This window comes from Oryctolagus cuniculus, chromosome 4 (genome assembly GCF_051225735.1).
Source record: "Oryctolagus cuniculus isolate XC-2025 breed Fujian yellow rabbit chromosome 4, ASM5122573v1, whole genome shotgun sequence".
In the NCBI taxonomy this organism is placed as follows: Eukaryota; Metazoa; Chordata; class Mammalia; order Lagomorpha; family Leporidae; genus Oryctolagus; species Oryctolagus cuniculus.
Window position 1 is genome coordinate 139,500,742 of NC_142870.1, and position 26,780 is coordinate 139,527,521.

General features: G+C 39.6%; 1 protein-coding gene across 13 annotated transcripts in view; it reads left to right on the forward strand.

Annotated features, from left to right (window-relative positions):
• Positions 1-621: 621 nt before the first annotated feature.
• The window catches only part of XRN1 (5'-3' exoribonuclease 1), a 122,002-nt gene continuing 95,843 nt past the window's right edge, over positions 622-26,780 (forward strand). For 12 of the 13 annotated variants that reach the window (XR_016232749.1, XM_008266277.5, XM_002716565.6 and 9 more), the window contains exons 1-8: positions 622-772; positions 15,072-15,304; positions 18,712-18,809; positions 20,921-21,030; positions 21,135-21,245; positions 23,126-23,208; positions 26,068-26,155; positions 26,240-26,408. Coding sequence is in view for 12 of the 13 variants with exons in the window: in XM_008266277.5 (XP_008264499.3) it covers positions 698-772; positions 15,072-15,304; positions 18,712-18,809; positions 20,921-21,030; positions 21,135-21,245; positions 23,126-23,208; positions 26,068-26,155; positions 26,240-26,408 (967 nt within the window). In the remaining variant the exon portion in view is untranslated. Of the gene's footprint in view, positions 773-15,071; positions 15,305-18,711; positions 18,810-20,920; positions 21,031-21,134; positions 21,246-23,125; positions 25,738-26,067; positions 26,156-26,239; positions 26,409-26,780 lie in introns of all 13 variants that reach the window. The other variant, XM_008266280.5, reaches the window with a different exon arrangement.

Consider the following 26,780-nt stretch of genomic DNA (forward strand, 5'->3'; position numbering starts at 1 on the left):
CATGTGTATTTGATTACGTGGAGAAATGTGTCAAATGGATTTGCAAGAAACAGTCTAGCCTAATTTCGTTTCACAACTTTTATCAATTTCCCTTTAAAAGTACTAGTTAGCCCAGGAATTCATTTGAACAAAATCCTATCAAATACAGTGAGCACGGTACTGTGCTTGTAAGAGAACTATAAACAGGCTATCATTATGTTCACTTAAAACTCTGGTATGTTTTCCCTATGACACACAGGGGGAAAAAAATCTTATGAAAACTAAAGAAACATTTTGTAATTTAAACGTTGTTGCCTGCCGTGTCGTGGGCATAAAGAATGTACAAACCCGTGGTCATGGAAAACAGCTGTACTTAAAATTCTATGGAGTTTTAAAAATCACCTCAACCCTCCCAGCACGACTGGCCTTTCCCGAAACGCAGAAGGCTGACCTCGGAACTCCTCAGACCCTCGGCCGCGGCACAGCCGCTAGGAGCACTGTGACGCCACGGCGCCGGCGGCGGCCAGGGTAGGCGGGGCTGAGTCCCGCCCCGGGCCCGGCCTCGAATCCGGCCGCTCTAGGCCCGCCGGGCGCTCTCTATGGTCGCGCGGCCGGTGTGTTGTCATCGGCGGAGCGACGTCCGGAGGCGGCGGCGTAGGCCCCGGCGGGGCGTTTGGTTTCGGTTTGTCCCTGACTAGAATTAGTGTTGACGGTCGAAATGGGAGTCCCCAAATTTTACCGATGGATCTCGGAGCGGTATCCCTGCCTCAGCGAAGTGGTGAAGGAGCATCAGGTGGGTGAGCGATGCGCGGTAGCTCGGCAGGCTGAGCACTGGGGGCTGCGCGGCCCTCCCTCCGCTCCGAGACCCGGGCTTTCTAGCCTTTCGCTTGTTGTCGGCCCGACGAGTGGCGAAGGCAGCCCAAGAAGGTGTGAAGACCCCGGGATGATCTGAATTGGGGACAGACGCGCGGGGCTTCGGGCTGTTCTGACAGCTCTCCCGCCTCGGCGGGGCCTTCCGCGCCTTGGAGATGAAGTCCGGGGAGGGAACGATATTGATGGGGCTCCCCGCTCCTCCCCAGGGGGGCTTCAGGTCGCTGTTCCCTCTGTCGGGGCTGCGAAGCTGGTGTGGCCGTCCCCCCTTCCCACCTGAAGCCGCGGTGTCTACGAACAATAACAGCCGCCTCCGCGGTTGAATCACCTTGTTTACTTTTCCTTGCCGGGAGCTGCATCCCACCCCGCCTCCACGCCTGGACTTTTCCGACGTGCCCGAAGGGTCACGTTTATGATGCCGATTGTTACTCTTTCTGGTATCCCAAAGAAACACCAATTCCGCTGTTGCCAGAGCCGCACTTGGACGTGCGGCGGGCGTTATTTTGAGACTTTGGGGAGGAGAGAGGGGTTGTTTGAGCGTTGATCCTACTACGAATATTTGGCATGTATTGAAACCAGGGCAATGTAGATTCCAACAATGTAGTTTGTATTTTGCAACTGTGGGAAGAGAAGAGAAAGCAGTTGTCCGATAGATAAGCTAGACTTTGGATGAAACTTTAATGTCGGCCCCATTCGGTGAATCTGAGAGCTCTTTTTGTTTGTATTGTGTTTTACAAGGGAAAAAAAGCAGTTTCAAATGTATGTGGCTGATTGGGTTAGTTGTCATGAGTAGCGCTGTGTTAATAATAGGGGGAGGGAAGTAACTCCGTGAATGCCATCGTGCTGTAAAATAATGGTTTGATCTTTTGAAAATATTTGTAAACTTGGGGGAAGACTTAAACTTCTGCAAAGGATTGTTTGTTGTTGACTTCCAATCAGATTTGGTACATGAGAAAAGGCTTTCAAAAATACCAAAACACTGGCTTATGATTAATTTATTTGGAACAGTGCATTGAGTTAGATTTAGGAATGCATTTATTTCCTGAGAAGAGAGTTTTAAAAGGACACCAGTACACTGAAGACATACAACTTACTTTGACTTTTCCTGGATCCTTCCATCAAACATTTGAGTACCTGCCACACACACATCAGTCACTTTAGTTCTAAAGTGAACATGTAAGATGATTGCCAGAGTGACCTAATAATGCATGATTTGTTCAGCAATATTTTATTTACTTATTTATTTTAAATTTTATTTGAAGGAGAAGGCAGAGAGGAGATAAATCAAAAGATCTCCCACTCACTGGTTCAATTCCCAAATGCCTCCAACAGGCAAGGCTGGACCAGGCAAAAGCTGGGATCCAGGAACTCAATCTGGGGCTCCCATGTGTGTGACAGGGACCCAACTACTTGAGCCATCACCCGTTCCCTCCCAGGGCGCAGCATTTGCAGGATGCTGGAATGGGGAGGAGAGTTAGGACTGAAACCAGGCACTCGGATAAGGGATGCAGATGTCCCAAGAAGTGCTTTAACTACTGTGCCAAATGCCCACCCCTGCTCAGTACTATTTTTATTCAGCACTCTTTGGCACAGAGCTTGGTTTAATGAAAATATCTTGGATTCTCTCCATCCTGAGGACTTTTTTTGTTACTGAGGAACAAAAATAGTCTAAGACAGTTTATGACATGAGCACTAAGGGTAAGTTTTCTGAAAACTTTACTCTAGATAGAAACTGAGAGTAAAATTTTTTAATTCCACATTAAGTAAAATTGTTTTTAAATTCCACTTGAAGTAAGCTTTAAAACTTCATTCATCACAGTGATGTCTTTCAAAAGTGTTTGCTTAAAAGGGACAGAAGGGCTACCAGGCTACCCTCTGTCAAGCAGTGCTTATAGACAAGATGACCGTGCTTAAGTAAGTCCCGGTGGTTCAAAGCTAGTCCTGGGTAGAAGGGATTGCGAGGGAGAGTGTTCCGTGAAATGGCAGTGGTGGCACAGCATCCTTTTCTTAGTCCTGATTCCTCAGGTAAAAACAGAAAGCGAAACTAGATAGCAATATTTAAGACCCATAAAACAATTCTAACAATCCACGGGGCATAGTATCCCCACACACCTCAAAATACAGCCAGGGAAGACAAACTCTCAACAACATAGGCACCGTTGACATCTGCAAGAAGAAGGAAGCTGGGGCTTCTTCTGGAGGACCGAGAACAGGAGAACTCCAGAATAGCCAAGAGGTTTTCACTAAAAGACTGCTGGCCAACTAGAGGGCAGTGCCTGAGTCCGAGGAGTTTTACTGACTAGTGAAAGGTCTACAGTAAGAAAGAGCAAAGGGCAGGAGCAGTGTATGTCCTGTGAACCTTTGAAACTAACTTGTCACAGTGCCATTCTAGAGCACATCCCACCCTCTGGAGAAGCGGCTTGGACTGGAATAAGATTTTTTCATGAAAGAAGCATTGGAGACAAAACAGATGATCCAGATAAAAATGAGGGAGGCTACAAAGTTAAGAGATCTTAGAAACCAACAAGCAAGCCATCAAGTTTTTATACTACCCAAAAACAGCAGAAAAGGGAGCTGGTGAAATTAAGGCTTTCCGGCCAGTGCCGTGGCTCACTTGGCTAATCCTCTGCCTGCGGCACCAGCACACTGGGTTCTAGTCCCGGTTGGGGAGCCGGATTCTGTCCCAGTTGCTCCTCTCCCAGTCCAGCTCTCTGCTCCACTGACTGGAAGGCAGTGGAGGATGGCCCAAGTGCTTGAGCCCTGCACCCGCATAGAAGACCAGGAGGAAGCACCTGGCTCCTGGCTTGGGATCAGCACAGCACCGGCTGCAGCGGCCATTTGGGGGGTGAACCAGCGGAAGGAAGACCTTTCTCTCTCTCTCTCTCACTGTCTAACTCTGCCTGTCAAAAAAAAAAAAAAAAAAAAAAAAAGAGAGAGAGAGAGAGAGAAAAGAAAAGAAAAAGAAATTAAGACTTTCCTAAACCTTTGTTTATTCTAGAAGTTCAGTGGGGCCCAGCGCTGTGGCTGTGGCATAGCAGGTAAAGCCACTGCCTGCAGTACTGGCATCCCATATGGGTGCTGGGTCGAGACCTGGCTGCTCTGCTTCTGATCCAGCTCTTTGCTATGGCCTGGGAAAGCAGTAGAGGATGGCCCAAGTCCTTGGGCTCTTGCACTTACATGAGAAGACCCAGAGGAGGCTCCTGGCTCCTGGCTTCCGATTGGTGCAGCTCCGGTGGTTGTGGCCAATTGGGGAGTGAACCAGCGGATGGAAGACCTCTCTCTCTCTCTCTGCCTCTCCTTCTGTCTCTGTGTAACTCTTTCAAATAAATAAATAAATCTTTTAAAAAAAGAAAAGAAAAAAGTTCGAGAAAGTTAAGTTTTATAAAAATAAACAGAAAGGTATTAATATCAAATCATATACAAAATTATAAAAAGGAACAAAATAATATCCTAACAGATATTATAAGCTTATAATAAAACACACGGGGAAAACATTCAAAAACTGTAACCTATTTCTGAAAGAAAATGCACTAAGAAAAGGCATGAAAACACACGCACACACACACACACATATATATATAAACTATGAAAACTTAGGAATGAGATGACATAACCTAAAGAAAATTTGAAGTAAATGGAAAAAATCATTTTAGAAATGAGGCCTTAAGTGAAAAAATAAAAAGCAAGAATAAATGATACAATGGGTGGGGGGAAGGGTAGAAAGAAAAGGACATTTTTAAAAAATTAAAAAGATAAAAAGCATTCAAGAAAAAGAACAAATAACAATAGGCAAAGAAGACAAATAATGCTACTAAAAAAAAAAAAGCCAAAGCAACATAAACACTAAAACTATAATTCAAACTTTCCTGAAATTTAAAAAACAAAAACAAAAAAACCTTGCATATTGAGAGAAATACTGTGTACCTGAGAATACTGATTCAGATGACCAAAGCAAGACATATTCCGGAAAATTACTAGACTTTAAAGAAAAAGAAAAGGACTAGCGAATTCACCCAAGAGTCCCTTTATTAGGGACAGGTTTCCCCTTAACAGTTGAAGAGAAGAGAAAAGACAAAGTGAAAATAGCTTTATAAATCTGAAACTTCTAACCACATTGTTTGATTTTGTTGAAGATTGGTGAGTGGTTTTATCTTAGCATTGATAGTACCACCGCTGAAGAAGGAAGGAGAGAACAATTCTGTAGACATTTTGTTCAAATAATCATTTCTAGTTTAGCACCAGGTCATCCTTTATGTGTCTTCAGAACTTGGAGCTTACAGCTTATAAGGATCGGTGACGTTGTACAGCAGTTCCAGCTTCTGATGTAGTACTCTGGGTTTGTTCCAGAGCACCTTGCTTTACCAATAAAAGCCATTTACTCTCTTGTAGAAATGTGTGATTGTCCAGTACCTCCCATTCTCAGGCTTTGGTATGAAATCCTTTATTGTCATCGAGTCTTGGGAAAGAAGAGAAGCTGAATGCATCCATCATCTGTGTCCTTTACAAAATAAGTCATACAACTAAAACTATAAACTATTAGAGTATATGCACTTCTTTTTTACATTATATTTCAGCACAGTGCCAAAGCCAAAATTTGTTAAGCACTTGCCATGTTTCAGACACTGTTTTAAATGCTTTACATACATTGAGTTTTTAAACCACTAGTAAAGTAAATACTGGAACTGAATTTGAAATCAAGTTGAATTGCTCTAGCACTGTGGTTTATTATTGTTGTCATTATTATTACCCCTATTATTAACCCTCTTTAGGAATCTCTTTAGGCTTGTTTTTTTTTTCCTAATCACTCCCACTGTTCCATAGAATTTTAATGTCACAGATGTACTGCATATCTGTTTATGTATGAACACCAATTTTGACACTTTGGGGAGTGATATTTTTAATAATTAATAATGTATGCTGTAGATCCTGCATTATTTTCTTCAGTATGATAAAATATCCATAACAGTTTTACAATCTTAATCATTTTCAAGTGTACAGTGTAGTGCATTCAGATTATTATACTATACCCATGCTTCTAAAACTAATCTTCAATGCATTATGCTAAAAGATGTTTCTTGCTTAGGAAAATCTAAAATTTCAAATTGTAGGGAACACATGCTGGCATCTCTATTTTAATGTATTTGCTGTTCTATAGAGGTCTTATCAGTCATATTGTTTATTGTGCTACTCTATTCACTGTATTTCTCAGCCCCCAACATGATGTGTGGCACATAATGAGTACTCAATAAATATTTACTGAGTGAATTTAACAACTGTAGCACATTATATAATATGTAAAGCATAACCCTTGGAAACTATATATTGAAATATGCATAGTATATTAGTAGGTTATAAAACTTCCTTTCTTGAAAATGAATTGAAGCAGCAAAATCTTGAGATTGCTTAAAATGAATAAGATTAAAGGACTGAAAGGAAAGTTGTTGACAGCTCCTTTAGTCAGCCAAAACAACATTGTTTGGCTTTATGTAACAAGAGTTTTGCAACAATACTAAGTAGGATACAAAGTTAGACTAACAAAAAGAAACTAATGTTTTTAAGATTAGATACTATGATATTAATACTTAACCACAATTTGAAGCAGTATAAATACATATTCCAAGGGATTGTGATAAGCTACATGTGATGTCACCTCCCATGAAGGGAAGCTTTATTTTTTATTGATTAAATATTTTTGATTTGCTGCTTTGTGTTTTGCAGTCTGCTAAGGAATCTTTTTTTTTTTTTTTGGATTTATTTTTTATTTATTTTAAAGACAGAGTTACAGAGAGAGGTAGAGACAGAGAGAGAGAGATCTCCATCCTTGGGTTCACTTGCCAGATGGCTGCAATGACCGGAGCTGCAGTGATCCAAAGCCAGGAGTCAGGAGTTTCTTCCGGGTCTCCCATGCGGTGCAGGGGCCTATGGACTTGGGCCATATCTACTGCTATCCCAGGCTATAGCAGAGAGCTGGATCAGAAGAGGAGCAGCCGGGACTAGAACCAGCATCCATATTGGTTGCTGGCGTTTCAGGCCAGGGCTTTAACCCACTGTGCCACAGCGCTGGCCCCTCGCTAAGGATTTTAAACAACAGACAATCCAGAGGCACTGGTTTGTTTTGAGGAGCTCATAGTTCAGTAGTGGAGAACTGTTACATGCGTTAAGCATCTGATTAACTGTATTGAGTGCCTGTATTACCATCTGATTAACTATACTGAGTACTGGTAATGTGCCAAGCATTCTTTTACATATTGGAAACCCAAAAATAAGATTTTGCTCTTAAGATGCAAATCTGAGGACAGATTTGAAAAGCAGGATAGCAAAAGTATTCAGTGAATGCCTAATTGCCTTATTAAGTAAAGTGCGAGAGGCACATATGAGATACTGCTAAATAGAGTGTGGTCTCTTGGATGAGTAAAGGAAAGCTTCCAGCCAAAAAGCTTGAGCTGGATGTTGAAAGATGAGTCAAAATCCTGAAAGCCAGTGGGAGAAAGAGCAGGAGAAAAGAGCATTTTAGTAAGTAGGAAAAACATCTGTGAAATCAGGTTTGAAATAGCCCAGGACATTCAAGGCCGTCCGAGTAATTTACTGTAGTCATTTTTTAAAGTGTACGTGGAAACAGGAAAGAACATGGGATTGGTGGAAAAAGATAGCTGTCAAATCATGCAGGATCTTTTATAGTATTAAGATTTGTATTTTCCTATATAATTCAAGTAAGGAAGTGACATGATTAGATTATGTGTTAGGGAAATGGCTGAGCTGTGATGAGAGAGAAAACTGGGAGCAAGCTAGTCCAGTGCAGGAAATCTGGGAAAAACAAAAATATGAGATTTCCTAAGACAGTGAGAATGGGTAAGATGGTGAAATTCTGAAAACATTTTGGGCATTAATTTTAAAATCATAGGAAAGCACTGGGTGACTAATAGAGTTGCACAGGGAAAGAGTATAAAGTAATTTTGAAATTTCTTAACTTGCAGATATAATAGCTCTGGGAAAAGAAACTACATTATCAGTATTACTCTTTTGTGAAAGAGCAAAATTTGGCATGTTCTTTCTTCACTGCAGTGGCTAACGATGACTTATTCTGTTTCTTGCTTACTAATCTGAAATCCAAGAGAATATGTATAGTTCTTTTCTAGAAAGAACATTTTAGTATTTTATTTTCAGAATTTTAGGTAATATGTGCTCATTATAAACAAATTCAAATACAGAAAAATGTAAAAGTTATAGTATAGAGATTGAAAATGAAAAGCAATTTTTAGAAATTCCAACATCCAGGTTATCTACTAGTAAGATCTTGTTTCTATATACTTCCTAACTTTTCTGTGTTGTTGAACATATAAATATGTTCTGTAAGTAGGACAAATAATGTACTTACTGTTTTATACCTTAGGTTGTCACTTGACCATAGCTCCTATCTTCCATATATGTATCTATGACATAATTTGTAATTGCTGTGCAATATTGCATTGTATGGATATACAATGATCACTTTCAGACATTTGGATTGTTTTCACCCTTTATCTTTTTCTGAGCAATACTGCTATGAGTATTTTTATACACTTGTATCTTTGTAAGTTAATCATTTCTGATTATTTTTCAGGATAAATTTTTTTTTATTTTTTTATTTTTTTGACAAGCAGAGTGGACAGTGAGAGAGAGAGACAGAGAGAGAAAGGTCTTCCTTTGCTGTTGGTTCACCCTCCAATGGCCGCCGCTGCAGCCGGCGCACCGCGCTGATCCGATGGCAGGAGCCAGGATCCAGGTGCTTTTCCTGGTCTCCCATGGGGTGCAGGGCCCAAGCACCTGGGCCATCCTCCACTGCACTCCCTGGCCATAGCAGAGAGCTGGCCTGGAAGAGGGGCAACCGGGACAGAATCCGGCGCCCCGACCGGGACTAGAACCCGGTGTGCCGGCGCCGCAAGGTGGAGGATTAGCCTATTGAGCCACGGCGCCGGCAGGATAAATTTTTAGTAGTTGAAATCCTGGTTTAATCATATACATGTTCCAGGGGTTTTTTTTGTTTTTCGTTTGTTTGTTTGTTTGTTTGTTTTTGGTTTTGGTTTTTGGTTTTTTTTTTTTTTTTTTTTTGACAGGCAGAGTGGACAGTGAGAGAGAGAGACAGAGAGAAAGGTCTTCCTTTTGTCGTTGGTTCACCCCCGCCAATGGCCACTGCAGCTGGCAGGCTGCGGCCAGCACACCGTGCTGATCCGAAGCCAAGAGCCAGGTGCTTCTCCTGGTCTCCCATGCGGGTGCAGGGCCCAAGCACTTGGGCCATCCTCCACTGCGCTCCTGGGCCACAGAAGGGAGCTGGCCTGGAAGAGGAGCGACCGGGACAGGATCTGGCGCCCCGACTGGGACTAGAACCCCGTGTGCCGGCGTTACAGGAGGAAGATTAGCCTATTGAGCCGCGGCGCCGGCCGGTGTTCCAGATCTTATTGCAGATTTTCAGATTAGTTGTACCAATTTGTATTCCTTTCCCTACTTAATTATATAAATCCCATTTCTCTTTTCTAGCTCTGTGACTTTCCTCTTCTCTAAAATGAGAATGCTGGGGTTGATGTTTAGGTTTAGCCTGGCAGTTAAGACACTGGTCTAGACTCCTTTCAACTCTAGCTCCTAAATCCAGCTTCTTACTAATGTTGAACTCTCGGAGGCAGAGTGATGGCTCAAGTAATTGGATTCCAGTCACCCATTTGGGAGACCTGGATTGAATTCCTGGCCAGATTTCTACCTAGCCAGCCCTGGTCTTTGTGGACATTTGGGGAGTGATCCAATATATGGGAGCTCTCTCTTTCTCTGCTTCTCAAATAAGTAAAAAACTTTTTAAAATAGGATGCTAAGTACTAAAGACAAGGTTGTTATAATCAAAATAATATATATGGCCCACTTTTTAAAAAGAATTTCATTTTTTAAAAGTTTATTTATTTGAAAGGCAGAGTAACCGAGAGAGAGAGACAGAGATAAACAGAGACAGGGATAGAGAAATATCTTCCATCCATTGGTTCACTCCCCAAATGCCTGCATTTGCATTTGAATCAGGCCACCCAATGCCTGCAATAGTTAGATTTGAGTCAGACCAAGGCCAAGAGTCAGGAACTCCATACAGGTTTCCCCCATGAGTGACAGGAACCCATGGTTGGATCCCTCCCAGGAGCATCAGCAGGAAACTGGGTCAGAAGGGAGTATGCAGGACTCAAACCATTACTGCAATATATGATCTAAGTGTCCCAAGCAGCAGCTTACCCAATGCACCATAACCACCTGCCTCCAGACCAGTGTTTGACACATACTAAGGGCCTAATAATTTTTAGTTATTGGTTTCTTTAAATAAGATTTTTATTTTCTTTGAGAGGCAGAGTTACAGAGAGAGGGGGAAGAGATAGAGAAAGCTCCCATCTGCTGGTTCACTCCCCAAATGGCTGCAGTGGTTGGGTCTGGGCTATTTGGAACCAGTAGCTTGGTTGGCAGGAACCCAAAAACTTCACCTGCTGCTTTCCCAGGTATCATTAGCAGAGAACTGGATCTGGAATGGAGCAGCCTGGACCCAAACCTGTGCTCATATGGGATCCTGGCATCACAGATGGTGGCTTAACCCATTGTGCCACAATGGCAGCCCCAGTCATAACATATGATATGCATTTCCCCCAAACCAAAACCTGGCCAATACTGGATAACATCAGTCTCTTAAATCTTTGCTAATTTAATATGAAATATTTTGGATGGTAACATCTTTTCTTTTTTTATTATTATTACTGATGATGATAATTTTTTTTATTTATTTTTTTAACTTTTTGAATATAAATTTCCAAAGTACAGCTTATGGGTTACAATGGCTTCCCCCCCATACCGTCCCTCCCACCCGCAACCCTCCCCTTTCCCACTCCCTCTCCCCTTCCATTCACATCAAGATTCATTTTCGATTCTCTTAATATACAGAAGATCAGTTTAGTATACATTAAGTAAAGATTTCAACAGTTTGCTCCCACACAGAATCATAAAGTGAAAAATAATAGATGATTTTTTAAATGATGATGAAATCAGAGCAGACCTATTGTCATGTTTAATCCCAGTGAGAGTCAAGTTGGGAATTGATAATTTTTTTTTTTTTTTTTTTTTACAGAAGATCAGTTTAGTATACATTAAGTAAAGATTTCAACAGTTTGCACCCCCATAGAAACACAAAGTGAAATATACTGTTTGAGTACTCATTATAGCATTAAATCTCAATGTACAGCACATTAAGGACAGAGATCCTACATGAGGAGTTAAGTGCACAGTGACTCCTGTTGTTGACTTTACAAATTGACACTCCTGTTTATGGCATCAGTAATCTCCCTATGCTCCAGTCATGAGATTCCAAGGCTATGGAAGCCTTTTGAGTTCTCCGACTCTTATCTTGTTTAGACAAGGTCATAGTCAAAGTGGAGGTTCTCTCCTCCCTTCAGAGAAAGGTACCTCCTTCTTTGAAGACCTGTTCTTTCCACTGGGATCTCACTCACAGAGATCTTTCATTTAGGTTTTGTGTGGTTTGTTTGTTTGTTTGTTTGTTTTTTTGCCAGAGTGTCTTGGCTTTCCATGCCTGAAATACTCTCATGAGCTTTTCAGCCAGCTCCGAATGCCTTTAGGGCTGATTCTGAGGCCAGAGTGCTGTTTAGGACATCTGCCATTCTATGAGTCTGCTGAGTATCTCGCTTCCCATGTTGGATCACTCTCCCCTTTATTTATTCTATCGGTTAGTATTAGCAGGTACTAGACTTGTTTATGTGCTCCCTTTGACTCTTTGTTCTTTCATTATGATCAATTGTGAACTGAAATTGATCACTTGGACTAGTGAGATGGCATTGGTACATGCCACCTTGATGGGATTGAATTGGAGTCCCCTGGTATGTTTTTAACTCTACCATTTGGGGCAAGTCAGCTTGAGCATGTCCCAAATGGTACATCTCTTCCCTCTCTTATTCCCACTCTTATGTTTAACAGGGATCACATTTCAGTTAAATTTCAACACTTAAGAATAGCTGTGTATTAATTACAGAATTAAACCAGTCATATTAAGTAGAACAGACAAAAAAAAAAAAACTACTAAGAGGAATAATGTATTAAGTTGTTCATTAACAGTCAAGGCTATGCTGATCAAGTCACCATTTCTCATAGTGTCCATTTCACTTCAACAGGTTTCCTTTTTGGTGTTCAGTCAGTTGTCACCGATCAGGGAGAACATATGGTATTTGTCCCTTTGGGACTGGCTTATTTCACTCAGCATAATGTTTTCCAGATTCCTCCATTTTGTTGCAAATGACGGGATTTCGTTGTTTCTTACTGCAGGGATGATAACATCTTTTCAAAAGCTTATTAGACTTTTATGTTTTTCTTTAGACTTACTTTCCATTTTCTATGATTATTTTTAAGATTTGCTCTTTTTCTCAGAATATTTTGTGTTGTAGGAATGTTGATTCTCTTAGTTTGCAAACACTTCCTTGAATCTTCATTTTGAATCAAGTTTGTTATGACACTTTTTTTTAACCCTGTGGAGTTAAAATGATACTTTTCTATATGGCCAATTCCACCATTTGTTTGCTTTATGAAACCTGGCTTTCATCCATAATCCCAAATAAGAATTTGGGGTACTCCTCTTGAGGAAAAAATGTTAGGTAGAAAGTCAGTTATGAGCTTATGTGTGTGTAACATAAAGGCCTACAGAAAAGACATCTATGTCCAGCCTCCGGATCTCCATTCTCCAGGGGGTCTTGCTCACCCTTCCTCTAAACTCTGGATGGCGCCATCTAGGCTTCCTCCACCCAGATGTGTGTCAGCTGGCTGCAGGGGTGGATACCTGCGACCTGCCTGACTTAGATGTAGGGAACCCTATCCCCATGGCTGACTACGCCACTCTCCTTGCTAGCAGGTCCCCTGGTCATTCTGCTCCTAATTGTTACCATTGGACCTTGCATTTTAAATAGACTTGTAACCTTTTTTAGGGAACAAATTGGCAACGTTAAACTTATGGTAATTCGGCAGCAGTATGCCACTCTCCAGAATTCTGAAACTGATAATCTCTAGGATTAGAGATTGTGCCAACAGGAAGTGGGGAATGAAGTAGCACCTTGACAGTAGGGACTCCATTTTGGAGTACTTGAGACTGCATTCTGGGAAAGTAACCCCCCCACCGTGAGACTCTGGTCTGAAACTATGATCTCAAATAGTCAGACAATAGCAGTGCACTACGTCACCCTTGACAGAGCACAGAAACCCCCTAGCATGATTGCTCAAGCTTGAAAGTAGAAAGGTTGCACCTGGGTTAATGATAAAGATGTGATTTGTCTATGTCTTACATATAATTTGGATTAATGTCAAGATCATAAATGATAATTGTACAATTGTAACTGGTATTGTCAAGATTATGATGGATATTAATTTCACCTAGGCCTTAGGTTATGTTGACCCCAGTAACCATGTACTCTCTTTTGATTTTTTTGTACTCTCTTTTGATCTTAGCAACCGTGTATAGCAACCGTGCGTTCCCCCCCTCCCGATTTTGCGGTTTTTGCCTTTATAAACCCTATGCTGTAGTTCCTCGGGGCTGCTGTGTTCTGGTTTGATCAGAGAGCCCCAGCATGCTGGGAAAAAAAAAAAAAAACAAAAAAAACCTGGCTTTCTCCACTCTAATATTAGCAAGATATGTACATAATTTTTAGATTTCTCACAGCTAATTGTTAATCCTTCTGGAATTTATTTTGTTATGAGATGCAGTTTTGTTTTATTTCATGTAATTAGGTAGATTCCCTATCTCTTTCCTTCACTGATTTGAAATGCCTCTTAGTTTCCTTATACACTTCGATTATTCCAAACTGTTTTATCATTTTTATTCATCTATGGCAAATTTTATTTCATTGCTCTTCTTATTAGTACTTTTTTTTTACTTCCCAGGTTTTTATATTTCTTGAATTAAATAGTAAATAAAAATAGTAAAAAAGTAATAAAAATTTCATGATCACAATTGTCATTTTAGTTGAGCCTGTTACTCAATAACAATATTTAAAATTTCTTACTGCAACACTATATAAATTAAGTTTTTATGGTGTTCACTGATTCACACTGTTCACCTTCAAAGCTCAAAGGTATGCCATTTTCTCAATAAGAAAGTGTATTGTTACCTGCATGTGTTGTAAAAGTTGAATTATCATTTCAGAAGTTGTTTTCATTACATTTTTACAAGAAAAACCCATTATGTCTTTATATTTGAAAATTAAAGGTATTTTATTTAATTAGTAAAGCAGACTAATCTACAATTCATTGATTATACTAAATATTATAATTTTTTAGTTACATCCATTTCAGTTCTTTGTTGGTGTATATTTGTTTCTATAGTATTCCTCTTATAAAAATCAATGTAATCAAATCAATGATTCTTTCATTGAAACAATATATAATGTGGCTTTCAATAACTTGTAAAACCTTTTTATAACCATGTACAAACATGTTTTTGATATAAATAGGGATTATGTTGTCCCATTCATAGAGGAAATTGAGGCTTTGAGAATTTAACATCACATAGTAGCAAGAAAGGAAATTAATATTTCAAGTATCACTCGAACCAAGTACTTTACTTGGTGTTTTCCTGGGTACCTAATTTTGAATAAGTAAATTATTTTCTGGCAATAAATTTTAATCAAGCCATTGGTGCATTATACTTTTTTAACCATATGATATGTCTCTGTGTTATTAATTCCTCCTTTATTCGGTTGGAATTGTTTACTCAGTTCTTATGTAATAAGAATGCCCTTATTTCTGTTTTTTTTTATTATTATTACTGAATAATTATTTTCCCCAGCTGTTAAAAATATCTATGGTTGATGGCTGACACTGTGGCGTAGTAGGCTAAGCCAGCATTCCATATGGATGCTGGTTCAAGTCCCGGCTGCTCCTCTTCTGATCCAGCTCTCAGCTTATGGCCTGGGGAAGCAGTGGAGGATGGCCAAAGTGCTTGGGTTCCTGCACCTGTGTGAGAGACCTGGAAGAGACCCCTGACTCCTGGCTTCAGATCCCTCAGCTTCAGCCATTGTGGCCATTTGGGCAGTGAACCAATGGATGGAGGACCTTTCTCTCTGAATCTCCTTCTCTCTGTAACTCTACCTTTCAAATAAATAAATAATATGTTTTAAAAAAAAGATATCTATGGCTGATTAAAGTTAACGTTCATAGCATTTTTCTTTGTTTTTTAGATTCCTGAATTTGACAACTTGTATCTGGATATGAATGGAATTATACATCAATGTTCCCATCCTAATGATGATGATGTTCACTTCAGAATTTCAGAGGATAAAATCTTTACTGATATTTTTCACTACCTGGAGGTGTTGTTTCGCATTATTAAACCTAGGAAAGTGTTCTTTATGGCTGTTGATGGTGTGGCTCCTCGAGCAAAAATGAACCAGCAGCGTGGGAGGCGTTTTAGGTAAAATATTGATGGTTGATTTTAAAATAATATTTAGATTAATAAAACACTATTTTAAAGATAATTGACTTAACACAATTCATCTTCTGTTCATGATTGTTTCCTACTTAATTCCCCCCAGAAATGATAATATTTCATACTTTATATTAGCAGCCAAGAGTTAGTAATTCCAATTAGCATCATTTCCCATAGCATATGTTGGGTTTTATTTAAAGTCACCCTTTCATGTTCTGTTACAAGTTTTCAGACTTCTCAGTGATGATTTGAAAAAGTTACTAGTAGAGAAAAACTCCTATAGTAGTCTGTCCTGGGATGATAACTGCAGAATGAACTGAGAATAATGTTCTAATGACAACATTGTTGACATTTGATTTAACTCAACAATCGCGTGTTACATGCCCAGACTTTGTGGAGCATGGGTGTGAATTAGGCAGAAAAGCAAGTGAGATGGACTGTGGGAAGATAGGTGAATTAGGATACTCAGGGAATTACCATCACCACTGCATGAGTCAGATAGTAGAAGTAAAAGGATGAGAAGAATTTTTACACACAGAGAGGATTTTAAAGTCAAAATAGGGACTGTGGCAAACCTTTGAGCCCTAGCTGCTCTGCTTCTGATCCAGGTCCCTGCACCTGGGAAAGCAGTAGAAGATGGCCTAAGTGCCACCCATGTGGGAGACCAGGATGGAGACCTGGCTCCTGGCTTTGGTCTCAGCTAGCCCTGGCTGTTACAGCCATTTGGGGAGTAAACCCATGGATAGAGCAGCTCTCTCTCTCTCTTTCTTTGTGTCTTTCCTTCACTCTCTGTCACTCTGCTTTTTGGATAAATAAACAAATCTTTTTTAAAAATAAGGTCAAAGTCTTGCACATGTGGAATATTTCCAAGTTAACAAGGAGATCAGACTGTGTCCCTGTTTATGAGTAGCCAAAGTTAAGAAAGTTGTTAGAATTGTAGGCAAGAAACTCTGAGTCTCAAGTGTTGGGTCATTAGCTTAATGAATCCTTTAATCATACTTGCAAGTAAGAATACCTATGCATGACATACGGAAGTCGTCAAAGAAGGTGGCAGAGTGCCTTGGAGAGAACTACCAGTGAGAATAGGAAGAGAATGGGGAAAAATACTGATTTAAGTTTTGGAAGGATGGTACATAAAGGCAGGGACTGTCTCTTACCAAAATTTAGATTCTCATGTACTACCAAAGATTTTTTAATATGAACCTCTAGAAGTTAGGAGACTTCTGGAGCTATTTTTATTGGGCTCCCCTAGTATTTGTTAAACTAAGTTTGGGGAGCCACTAGGCTAGAAAATTTAGTGTTAGGGAAGCTTCACTTGCAGGTAACAGAAAAGAAATGCAATACTTGCTTCGCAGCATCTGCAAAGATACTGAATACTGGGATCTTCTCTACCACTACTGAAATATACACCCCAAGCCCCAGTGCCTCAACTGTCATGCAGACATGTATAGTTTCCAAAGCTTTTATGGAAGTATCCAGTTGATAAAAATCTGAGTCATACCCACAAAACTATCTGCAGGCAAGCCTGACAGTTTTATTTTTTGAGCTTCCCAACGTCCAGTATCAGAAGACAAACTAAAAGAATGGAATAGAGGTTAAGACCAATCTGCCATGCCCACTTCAAGCACTTAATAAATACTGTGTTAGCCTGAAGTCCTTCGTATTCCAGAAATCTCTCAGTTGCTTTCTGACATTCTCCCCAACGGCCTGGGCTGGGCCAAGCCAAAGCCAGGAGCTTCTTCCTGGCTTGCCACATGGGTGCAGGGGGCAAAGCACTTGGACCATCTTCCACTGCTTTCCCAGGCACATCTGGATTGGAAGTGAAGCAGCTGGGACTCCATCTGGAGCCCACATGGGATGCCTGTATTGCAGGTCCAGCTTTACCTGCTATGTCATACTCCAGTCTCTAGAGTGTAACCTTTAAGAAGAGAGGAATCATTGGTTGTCACACAGTAATATTGAGTAATCATTTGTTAAGTCAAAGAAGGGAAGAAAAAAAGGAATACATTACAGACATTACAAATTTGAGAGGCAATTTGGCTTTGCTCCTGATTCCAGCTTCCTGCTGATGTGCACCCTGGTAGACAGCAGGTGATGGCTCAGGTAGATGTGTTGCTGTCACCCTTAAAGGAGACCCAGATTGAGTTCCTGACTTGGCTACAACTTGATCCAGCCCTGGCTGTTGTAGGCATTTGAGGAGTGAAATACCAGATGGGAGATTATCTGTGTCTTTCTCTTCCTCTCATATACATGACAGACATTACAAATAAGTTGAGATCTTCAGAGCTTTTGTTGTGTTGAAGAAGTTGGTGAGAAGGAGGTTAAATAATAGGAATTTCTTCACTGCAAAGAGAGAATTCTATAGGGTACAGTAGAACTAGTAGGAAGACTGAAAATTGTACCTCAAGCAGAACTTTCAGCTTGCATGTCATGTGACATACTGGTACACTGAAACAGAGTTACAGGAGAAGCCAGAGAGGAATTGGGACATCTGTATTTTAACCCAGTTCCCTCTGACTCTAAAACCATCTTACAAATTCTGTTGCCTCAAAAAAGATGATTTGGAGTGAGTTTGGAGTAGGGATTAGGATGCCCGCATCCCATATCTGGGTACTGTGTGCAAGTCCTGGCTCTGCTCCTGATTCCAGCTTCCTGCCAGTGTATACCCTGGGAGGCAGCAGGTGATAGCTCAGGTAGTTGAGTTGCTATCACCCTTAAGGGATACCCAGATAGAGTTCCTGACTCTTGACTTCAACCTGACCCAGCCCCAGCTGTTGTGGGCATTTGGGGAGTGAACCAGGAAATGGGAGATTGTGTCTTTCCCTGCCTCTCAAAAAAAAATTTTTTAATGAGATGATTTTGGCAAGCGATGTCATTAATGTCATTAGGCTTTCATTTTAAATATTTTTAGTAGGAGACAAAAAGGCATATATTAACTGTATTTTATATAATAGCCTTAGAGATCCTTTTAACGAACTTTAATGATAACATTTAAAGCCATTGAAAGATTTTTATTATTATTTAAGATGATTATAGTCATAGAATGTAGAGTGTGTATTGAATGAATGTTTATATAGTACTTTTGAATTTGTTTCTAGAATAAACTTGGTATATACTTATAAGGATTGCCATATATTTGTTTATATTGTTCTGTTGTTATTTTGCTGTTATAATGTTTCTGTAGTTCTCTGAAAAACTCAACTCTTTAAGTAAAAATAATTGAGACTCATCTATCAATTGTAATTATTTCATTTATAATAATTAAGTTGTTTATTTTGAATCTTAAAATTGGTAAATCAGTATTTTAGTTATAAGTGCATACAAGTATTTATACGCCGAACCTACCTTTTTTCAGAAAGTTTAAGGTTTTTTATTTTCCTTTAACCTTTAAGGTCAGCAAAGGAGGCAGAAGACAAAATTAAAAAGGCAGTAGAAAAGGGAGAAACTCTTCCCACAGAGGCCAGATTTGATTCCAACTGTATTACACCAGGTAAACTAAAATAAAAATTCTCAGAGAACTAAAATGTAAATTGAAAAGTTGCTTTTCCAAAGTATTTTATTTTCTGGGATCTATTTTGGCCTTAGGTTTTCATTTGCTGTATTTTCCCACTTGTGTCTGCTGGTAAGATGATTTGTTCACCTTGATTGTAAGTCCTTCTATAAAGACCCACTGTAGAGATTTGCAGATGTTGATAAAAAGTACATATGAGCATAACTCTGCCAGATACACAGAATTCCAAACCTATGAGGGACTTAGAAGATCTTTCAACCTACTCCTGTTATTTGTTCATATAAAAAGAGAGTCATTGAGGTTGTGGCCTGCTAAGTTCATGCATCTAATTTGTGTTGTATAGGATGAGAAACCCATTCTCCTAGTTCAGGGCACTTACTATTCTACTTCTCAACAACAATTAAGATTTTTATGACTTTAAGGAAGATGAATTTATCAGTATTATAATTTTATGTGTAATAGCATATTTTATATTCCTAAGAATGCTGTGTAACATTATAATTCTTTCTGTTGAAAAAACATCTTAAATTCTTACTTTCTCATGAATTCTTTACTAACAATGGTATTTTCTCTTTCATTAAGTTCCTTAGTAACATGTTGCTCAATTTAATAACCAACTATATCCCATTTGTGATTTAAGACTGTATTGCCTTTGACTATTTTTTTTTTTTTAAGATTTATTTAATTATTTGAAAGGCAGAGTTACAGAGAGGCAGAGGCAGAGAGAGAGAGAGTGAGAAGTCTTCCATCCTCTTGGCTGACTCCACAGATGGCCGCAATGGCCAGAGCTGTGTTGATCTGAAACCAGGAGCCTCTTCCAGGTCTCCCACGAGGATGTAGCAGCCCAAGGATTTGGGCCATCCTTCACTGCTTTCCCAGGCCATAGCAGAGAGCTGGATTGGAAGTGGAGCAGCTGGAACTCTAACAGGCACCCATATGGGATGCCAGCGCTACAGAAGACGGCTTTTCCTGCTATTCCACAGCACCGGCCCTTGCCTTTGACTATTGACTCTCTGGACTTTTCTTAATTTTTGTAGACTCAGTTTCTAGATTAATCATGTTTTTAAAATATTGATTTCTTTTAAAAGCAGAGTTATAGAGAAAGAGAGAGATACAAAGAGAGAAATCTTTCTTCTGCTGGTTCACTCCCCAAATGGCTGCAACTACTGGGGCTGGGCCAAGCTGAAGCCAGGAGACTGGCACTCCATCCAGGCCTCCCCCATGAGTGGCAGGGGCCCAAGCACTTGGGCCCTCTTTGGTTCCTTTTCCAGGAGCATTAGCAGGAAGCTAGACCAAAGTGAAGCAGCCAGGACTCAAGCCAGTGCTCTTAAGAGATGAGATGCCAGCGCCGCGGCTCAATAGGCTAATCCTCCGCCTTGCGGCACCGGCACACCGGGTTCTAGTCCCAGTCAGGGCGCCGGATTCTGTCCCGGTTGCCCCTCTTCCAGGCCAGCTCTCTGCTGTGGCCAGGGAGTGCAGTGGAGGATGGCCCAAGTGCTTGGGCCCTGCACCCCATGGGAGACCAGGAGAAGCACCTGGATCCTGGATTCAGATCAGCACGGTGCGCCAGTCACGGCGGCCATTGGAGGGTGAGCCAATGGCAAAAGGAAGACCTTTCTCTCTGTCTCTCTATCTCACTGTCCACTCTGCCTGTCAAAAAAAAAAAGAGATGCCCGCATCAGAGGAATAGTTGTTAATTTTTTTATAGTTATGGTCAGTCTGATCAAAACATCACACCTTAAGGCAAAAAAAAAAAAAAAAAAAAAAAAAAAAAAAAAACTTCAGAAGAAAGACAATTCAGGATTATTAAAGAATTCAAACTGTGTGCCCTTATCTGAAAGCACCTGAAAAAAAGTACTGAGAAAGGAGTTAAATTCCTTGACTTTCCCTATATGCCTTCATTTGGAGTCACTAATGACATCAGAAAAAGTGTGTACAACATTCCCTGATAAGCAAGAGAGCTTTGGTCTTCTTTACAGGTCATATACCTATCTATTTCCTGGGCACCTAGATCTGATTACATGTTGTCACTGAGACCCACTGTTTTTGTTTCTTTCTCAGATTAACCTTCTTAAAACTTTTATTTGTAGGGACTGAATTCATGGCCAGGTTACACGAACATCTGAAGTATTTTGTAAATATGAAAATTTCCACAGACAAGTCATGGCAAGGAGTTACTATCTACTTCTCAGGCCATGAGGTTATTATCTTTTTATATTTAAAGATTTATTAAGAATTTATTTAATGGTCTAAACCACAGCATATTACCCCCTTTTTTTTTTTCTTTTTAAATATTACATTTAGACTCCTGGAGAGGGAGAACATAAAATCATGGAATTTATCAGATCCGAGAAAGCAAAGCCAGATCATGATCCAAACACCAGACACTGTCTTTATGGTTTAGATGCTGACTTGGTAGGTATAATGTTTGCTGTTATTATAACCTTATGCTTTGTAGATCAATATCTAAAAAACTTTGTTTTATACAGGGAGCCTACTGGCTGTGACAACAAATACTGGGGAAATCATAATTGCTGTTTCTGCCTTTTCCAAGATTCTAAGACAATTAGAAAATTGAGCTTTTTTGTCATACTTTATGATCAGCAGGTCTCTAGAATTAATCATAGATCTGACAAACGCTAGTGATACGAAGACTGCTGAGGTGAGAAAAGGCACTTTTACCCTTAGGCTTCCTGCATGATTTTTTTTTTTAAAGATTTTATTTATTTATTTGAGAAGTAGAGTTATAGACAGTAAGAGGGAGAGACAGAGAAAGGTCTTCCTTCGGTTGGTTCACTCGCCAAATGACTGCAATGGCTGGAGCTAAGCTCATCCAAAGCCAGGAGCCAGGTACTTCTTCCTGGTTTCCCTCGTGGATGCAGGGGCCCAAGCACTTGGGCCATCTTCCACTGCTTTCCCAGGCCACAGCAGAGATCAGGATCGGAAGAGGAGCAGCTGGGACTGGAACTGGTGTCCATATGGGATGCTGGCGCCACAGGCAGAGGATTAACCTACTGCATCACAGCGCCAGCCCCCCTACATGATTATTAATATCCCCTTATCTAGACTTCTTTTGCTATAACTTTTTATTATGGAAATTTTCAGGCATAAACAAAAATAGATAAGATAGCCTTTTTTTTCCCCAAGGAAATAAATAGATAAGATAGCCTTTTTTTCCCCAAGGAAATGAAATGTCCTTGTGGCCTTCATCTACCTTAAATATTAATTTTTAACTCCTATCACTAACCATCTGTCTCCTCTTTAACTCCTACCCTTCTGGGTTATTGAAACAAATCTCAAACTTTATATCATTTAATCTATTCAAATTTATAATATTGCTCTAAAGGGGAAGGGTTTTTAAAAATGCATATAAACCATGATACATAAAAAACAAAGAAAACTGATTGCTTAATGTATTTATATAACCAGTTAGTATTCTTATTTCCTTGGTTCCCTCTTAAATGTTATGGTTTGTTGTTTCAATAAGCCTTGAAGTAAAATAAATAGTAAACAATGCACCTGGATAATATGTCTCATTGCACTTATGCTTACTATGTGAGAAAATTAACTGAAAATGCCCTTTACTGTTTTTCTGAGTTTTACTACATTAGAGGTTATCTTGGCCTCCAAAATAATTCTAGATTTTTAAAAAATTATTTTAGAGGCTGACAGAGCAAAGTATAGACAGATAGAGTGGGCTCCTATCTGCTGGCTCACCTCCCAAAAAATCCCATAAAGACTGAGCAAATGCTTAGAATCAAGAACTCAGTCCTGATTTCCCAGTGTCAGTGACAGGAACCCAACTACTTGAGCCATTCCTCTGCCTCTCAGGATCCACATTAGCAGGAAGCTGGAATCAAGAGCCACAGCCAAAAATCAAACCGAGCATTCCAGTGTAGGATATGGGTATCTGAACAGCTTGTCCAAATGCCTGCCCCTCACCCCTGCCATATTCTTTTATCATGGAAAAGTTACTGCCTCTCGTTTCTAATTTATCCTCCTTCTCTTCCCCAGCCCCAGTAGAAAAATGTGAAAACCAAGGATTTTGGAATTTGGGAGGGTAGGTAGGGGGCATGGTTATAAAGGTCATATATATCTGAAGTGATCATTTTGTCTTAGAAAAGTATACTTTATCCTATTCATAATCTACACATGGGTCATATTTGAATATTTTTATCTTTAATGTACTAAATGTTTATTGCTCTCTCTATAAATGTTTTTATTTAATTGCTTTTATGAACCTAGAACTATAAAAAATGAGAGAACAGAAACATTTCTTAATTATTTTTCAACAGATTATGCTTGGATTAACAAGTCATGAGGCACATTTTTCTCTCTTAAGAGAAGAGGTTCGATTTGGTGGCAAAAAAACACAAAGGTAAATCATATAGCATATAGGAAGAAAGAACAGCGTCTGAATAGTAATCTCTTTGCAGATATTTGATCTGCAGATATTTTTCCTTCATTCCATGGGGTGCCTTTTCACTCTATTGATACTGTCATTTGATGTTCAAGTGTTCTATATCTATGTAGACCAATTTTGTGTGTTTAGTCCACTTTATCTACTTGTTTTGTTACCTGTACCTTTAGTAACACATCTAATCATGCCAAATTCAATGCCATAGGTTTTTCTCTTGTGTTTTATTTAAGAATTTCTCAGTTTTGACTTTTACATTTAGATATTTGATCTTTTTGAGTTAACTGTTGTGTATAGTATATCTTTTTTTAAGATTTATTTATTCAAAATGCGGAGTGACAGAAGGAGAGACAGAGAGAGAGATCTTTTAACCCCTGGTTCATTTCCCAAACGACTGCAATAACCAGGGGTGGGCCAGGACAAAGCCAGGAACCAGGAACTCCATCCTGGTCTCTCATGTGGGTGGCAGAGACCCAAGTACTTGAGCCATCTTCTGCTGCTTTCCCTGGTTTATTAGCAGGAAGCTGTATTGCAAGCAGAGCAACGAGGGCTTGAACTGGCACTCTGATACCAGCTGCTGGCATTGCAGGCAATGACTTAACCCAGTGCACCACAACTGTGGCCCCTCCAGCGTCCTTTAAACTTTTGCATACGGATATTCGATTTTCCTGGCACCAGTAGTGAAAACATTATCTTTCCCCACTAAATGTCTTAGCAGTTCTGTTGAAAATGGTTTGACTATATATGCAATGTTTGGTTTCTGGGTTGTCCATTTTATTCTAATAGTATATGTGTCTATGATTATGACATCAGTGTTACGATTATTGCTTTGCAGTAAGTTTTTTAAAAAAGATATATTTATTTATTTTTGAAAGAATTAGAGGGAGAGACAGAAATCTTCCATCTGATGGTTCAATCCCCTGATGGGTGCAAGGGCTAGCTCTGGGCCAGGCTGGAGCCAGGAGCTTCATCCGAGTTTCCCGTGTAGGTGGCCAGGGCCCAGACACTTGCGCCATCTTCTGTTGCTTTTCCCAGGTCATTAGCAGGGAGCTGAATCAAAAGTGGAGCAGTGTCCATATGGGATATTGACATTGCAGGCAGTCACTTAATCTGCTAAGCCACAACACTGACCCCTGTAGTACGTTTTAAAATCAGAAGAGACCTCCAGCTTAGTTCTACTTTTTAAAGACTGTTTAGGTGTTCAGGGTGTCTTGGAGTTCCATATGATTTTTAGAATGAGTTTTTCTGTTGTTGAAAAAAACATCATTGAGGTTTTGATAGGGATAGTATTGAATCTGTAGATCCCTTTGAGCAGTATTTTTATATTATTTAGTGTATAGTCTTGGCTCCTGAGTCAGGTTTATTTCTGAGTATTTTATTCTTTTAGATACAGTTATAAATGGGAGTATTTTCTTATTCTTTTTGGGAATGTTCTTTGAAAATATATAAAAACACAGATTGTTTTTGCATATTTATCTTGGACCCTCCAGCTATGCTAAATTCATTTTTTAGCTCTAAGTAGTTTTTCTGTGGATTCTATAGAATTTTCTATATATATAGGATCGTGCCATCTGTAAGTTGAGATCGTTTTACTCTTCCTTTCCAATTTTGATGCCTTTTCTTTCTTTTTCTTGCCTACTTGCTCTGACTAGGACTTCCAGAAGTGATGAGTAGCTGTGGTAAAGTGTACACACTTGTCTTGTCCCTGATGCTAGGAGGAGAGTTTTCAGTCTTTCGTTGATGATTATGATGTTAGCTATCGGTCTTCACAAGTGCCCTTTATCAGACTAAGGAAATTTCTTTCTATTCCTAGTTTGATGAATATTTTTCTTAAAAGAGTGTTGAAGATTGGCAAATGCCTCTTTTCCAAAATGATAGTGTGGGGTTTTCTTCCCCTTCGTTCTATTAATGGGTTATATTTTTCTTATGTTGAAATACTCTTACATTCCTGAGATAAATCCCTCTTGTGAGTGGTGTGTAATTTGTATAATGTGCTATTGTCTCCTTAAATTCTTTTTTTTTTTTTTTAATTTTTTTTATTCAATTGAAAGGCAAGTTACAGACAGAAGGAGAGACAGAGGGAGAGATCCTCCATCCACTAGTTCATTCTTCAAATGGCTGCAATGGCCAGGGCTCAGCCAGGCCGGAGCCAGGAGCCAGAAGCTTCCTCTGGGTCTGCCATGTGGTTGCAGGGGCCCAAACACCTGGGCCATCCTCTGCTTTCCCAAGTGCATCAGCAGGGAGCTGGATGGGAAGTGGAGCAGCCCAGACTAGAATTGGCACCCTGATGGGATGCTGGCACTGCAGGCTGTGGCTTTAACCTGCTGTGCCACAGTGACCCCTTGTCCCCTTAAATTCTTACTTGTAGATTTGGAGTAGAAGCCAACAGCTAAGAATGTAGAACCCTCTACCAATCCAGGGAGAGATAAGAGGAAGAAGTGATACTGCCTTACCTTTGTAGCAGTGGACTATATTTCAACAAATATAAAAGTATGTACTTAATCATCTGTGTGCTTTCTGCTCATTGCCAGCCTTAAATGGGCCAGACCCAACTGATTTCTACTTAGGGCTTCTTAATTCTGATAATCATTCCACAAGAACAATAATGTGAACCAATAATTTAGAACTTTGTCATATTTTATATTCTATGATTTATATTATATTTTTATCTTTAGATTATCCTGTAGCTTTCATGTAAGTTACATGCCTTAATTATAAGACTTAATGATCTTCTGATGATAATTTTGATTTAAGCTCTGGTACATTCTTAATCTTGGGTATAAAAATATAATTCACTGTATCTTGATTATCGAATTCCAGGGTGTGTGCACCAGAAGAAACCACATTTCACCTCCTACACTTGTCGTTAATGAGAGAGTATATTGACTATGAATTTTCAGCATTAAAAGTAAGTATTAATATAGCCACTGACCAAGGACTTGTCTGCAGAAATTTCTATGGGATTCTCTATGTGTTCTCTATTTTATCGCAGGAAAAGATCACATTTAAATATGACATTGAAAGAATTATAGATGATTGGATTTTGATGGGATTTCTTGTTGGCAATGATTTTATCCCTCATCTACCTCATTTACATATTAATCATGATGCACTGCCTCTTCTTTATGGAACATATATTACCATCCTGCCAGAACTTGGGGGTAAGAAAAATTTATTGTTCATTTGACTCTACCTTAATTTAGTAGTGACATATCCAAAAAATGTCATTTCATTTTTTAGGTTATTACATGCACCACTTGAGTAGGAAAATATTGGGAGTTTTTTTTGGTCTAAGATGCCAAACACTGAGGTTGTCACTTTTGATGATTCACAAAGAAGGAAACTGAACAGAATTAAGCAACTTCACTAACTGGTGATGCCTAGCCAGTCTTTTGCTTCAGGTCCTTAAGAAAGTCAGAGGAACTTGATTTTACTTGACTCCTTTCATATTTAGGAGTAGAAAAAATCAGTTTTTCTGAATGGATTTGCGTGTATCAGAGTATTTAATATAAAGAAAACTTTTTCCATTAAAA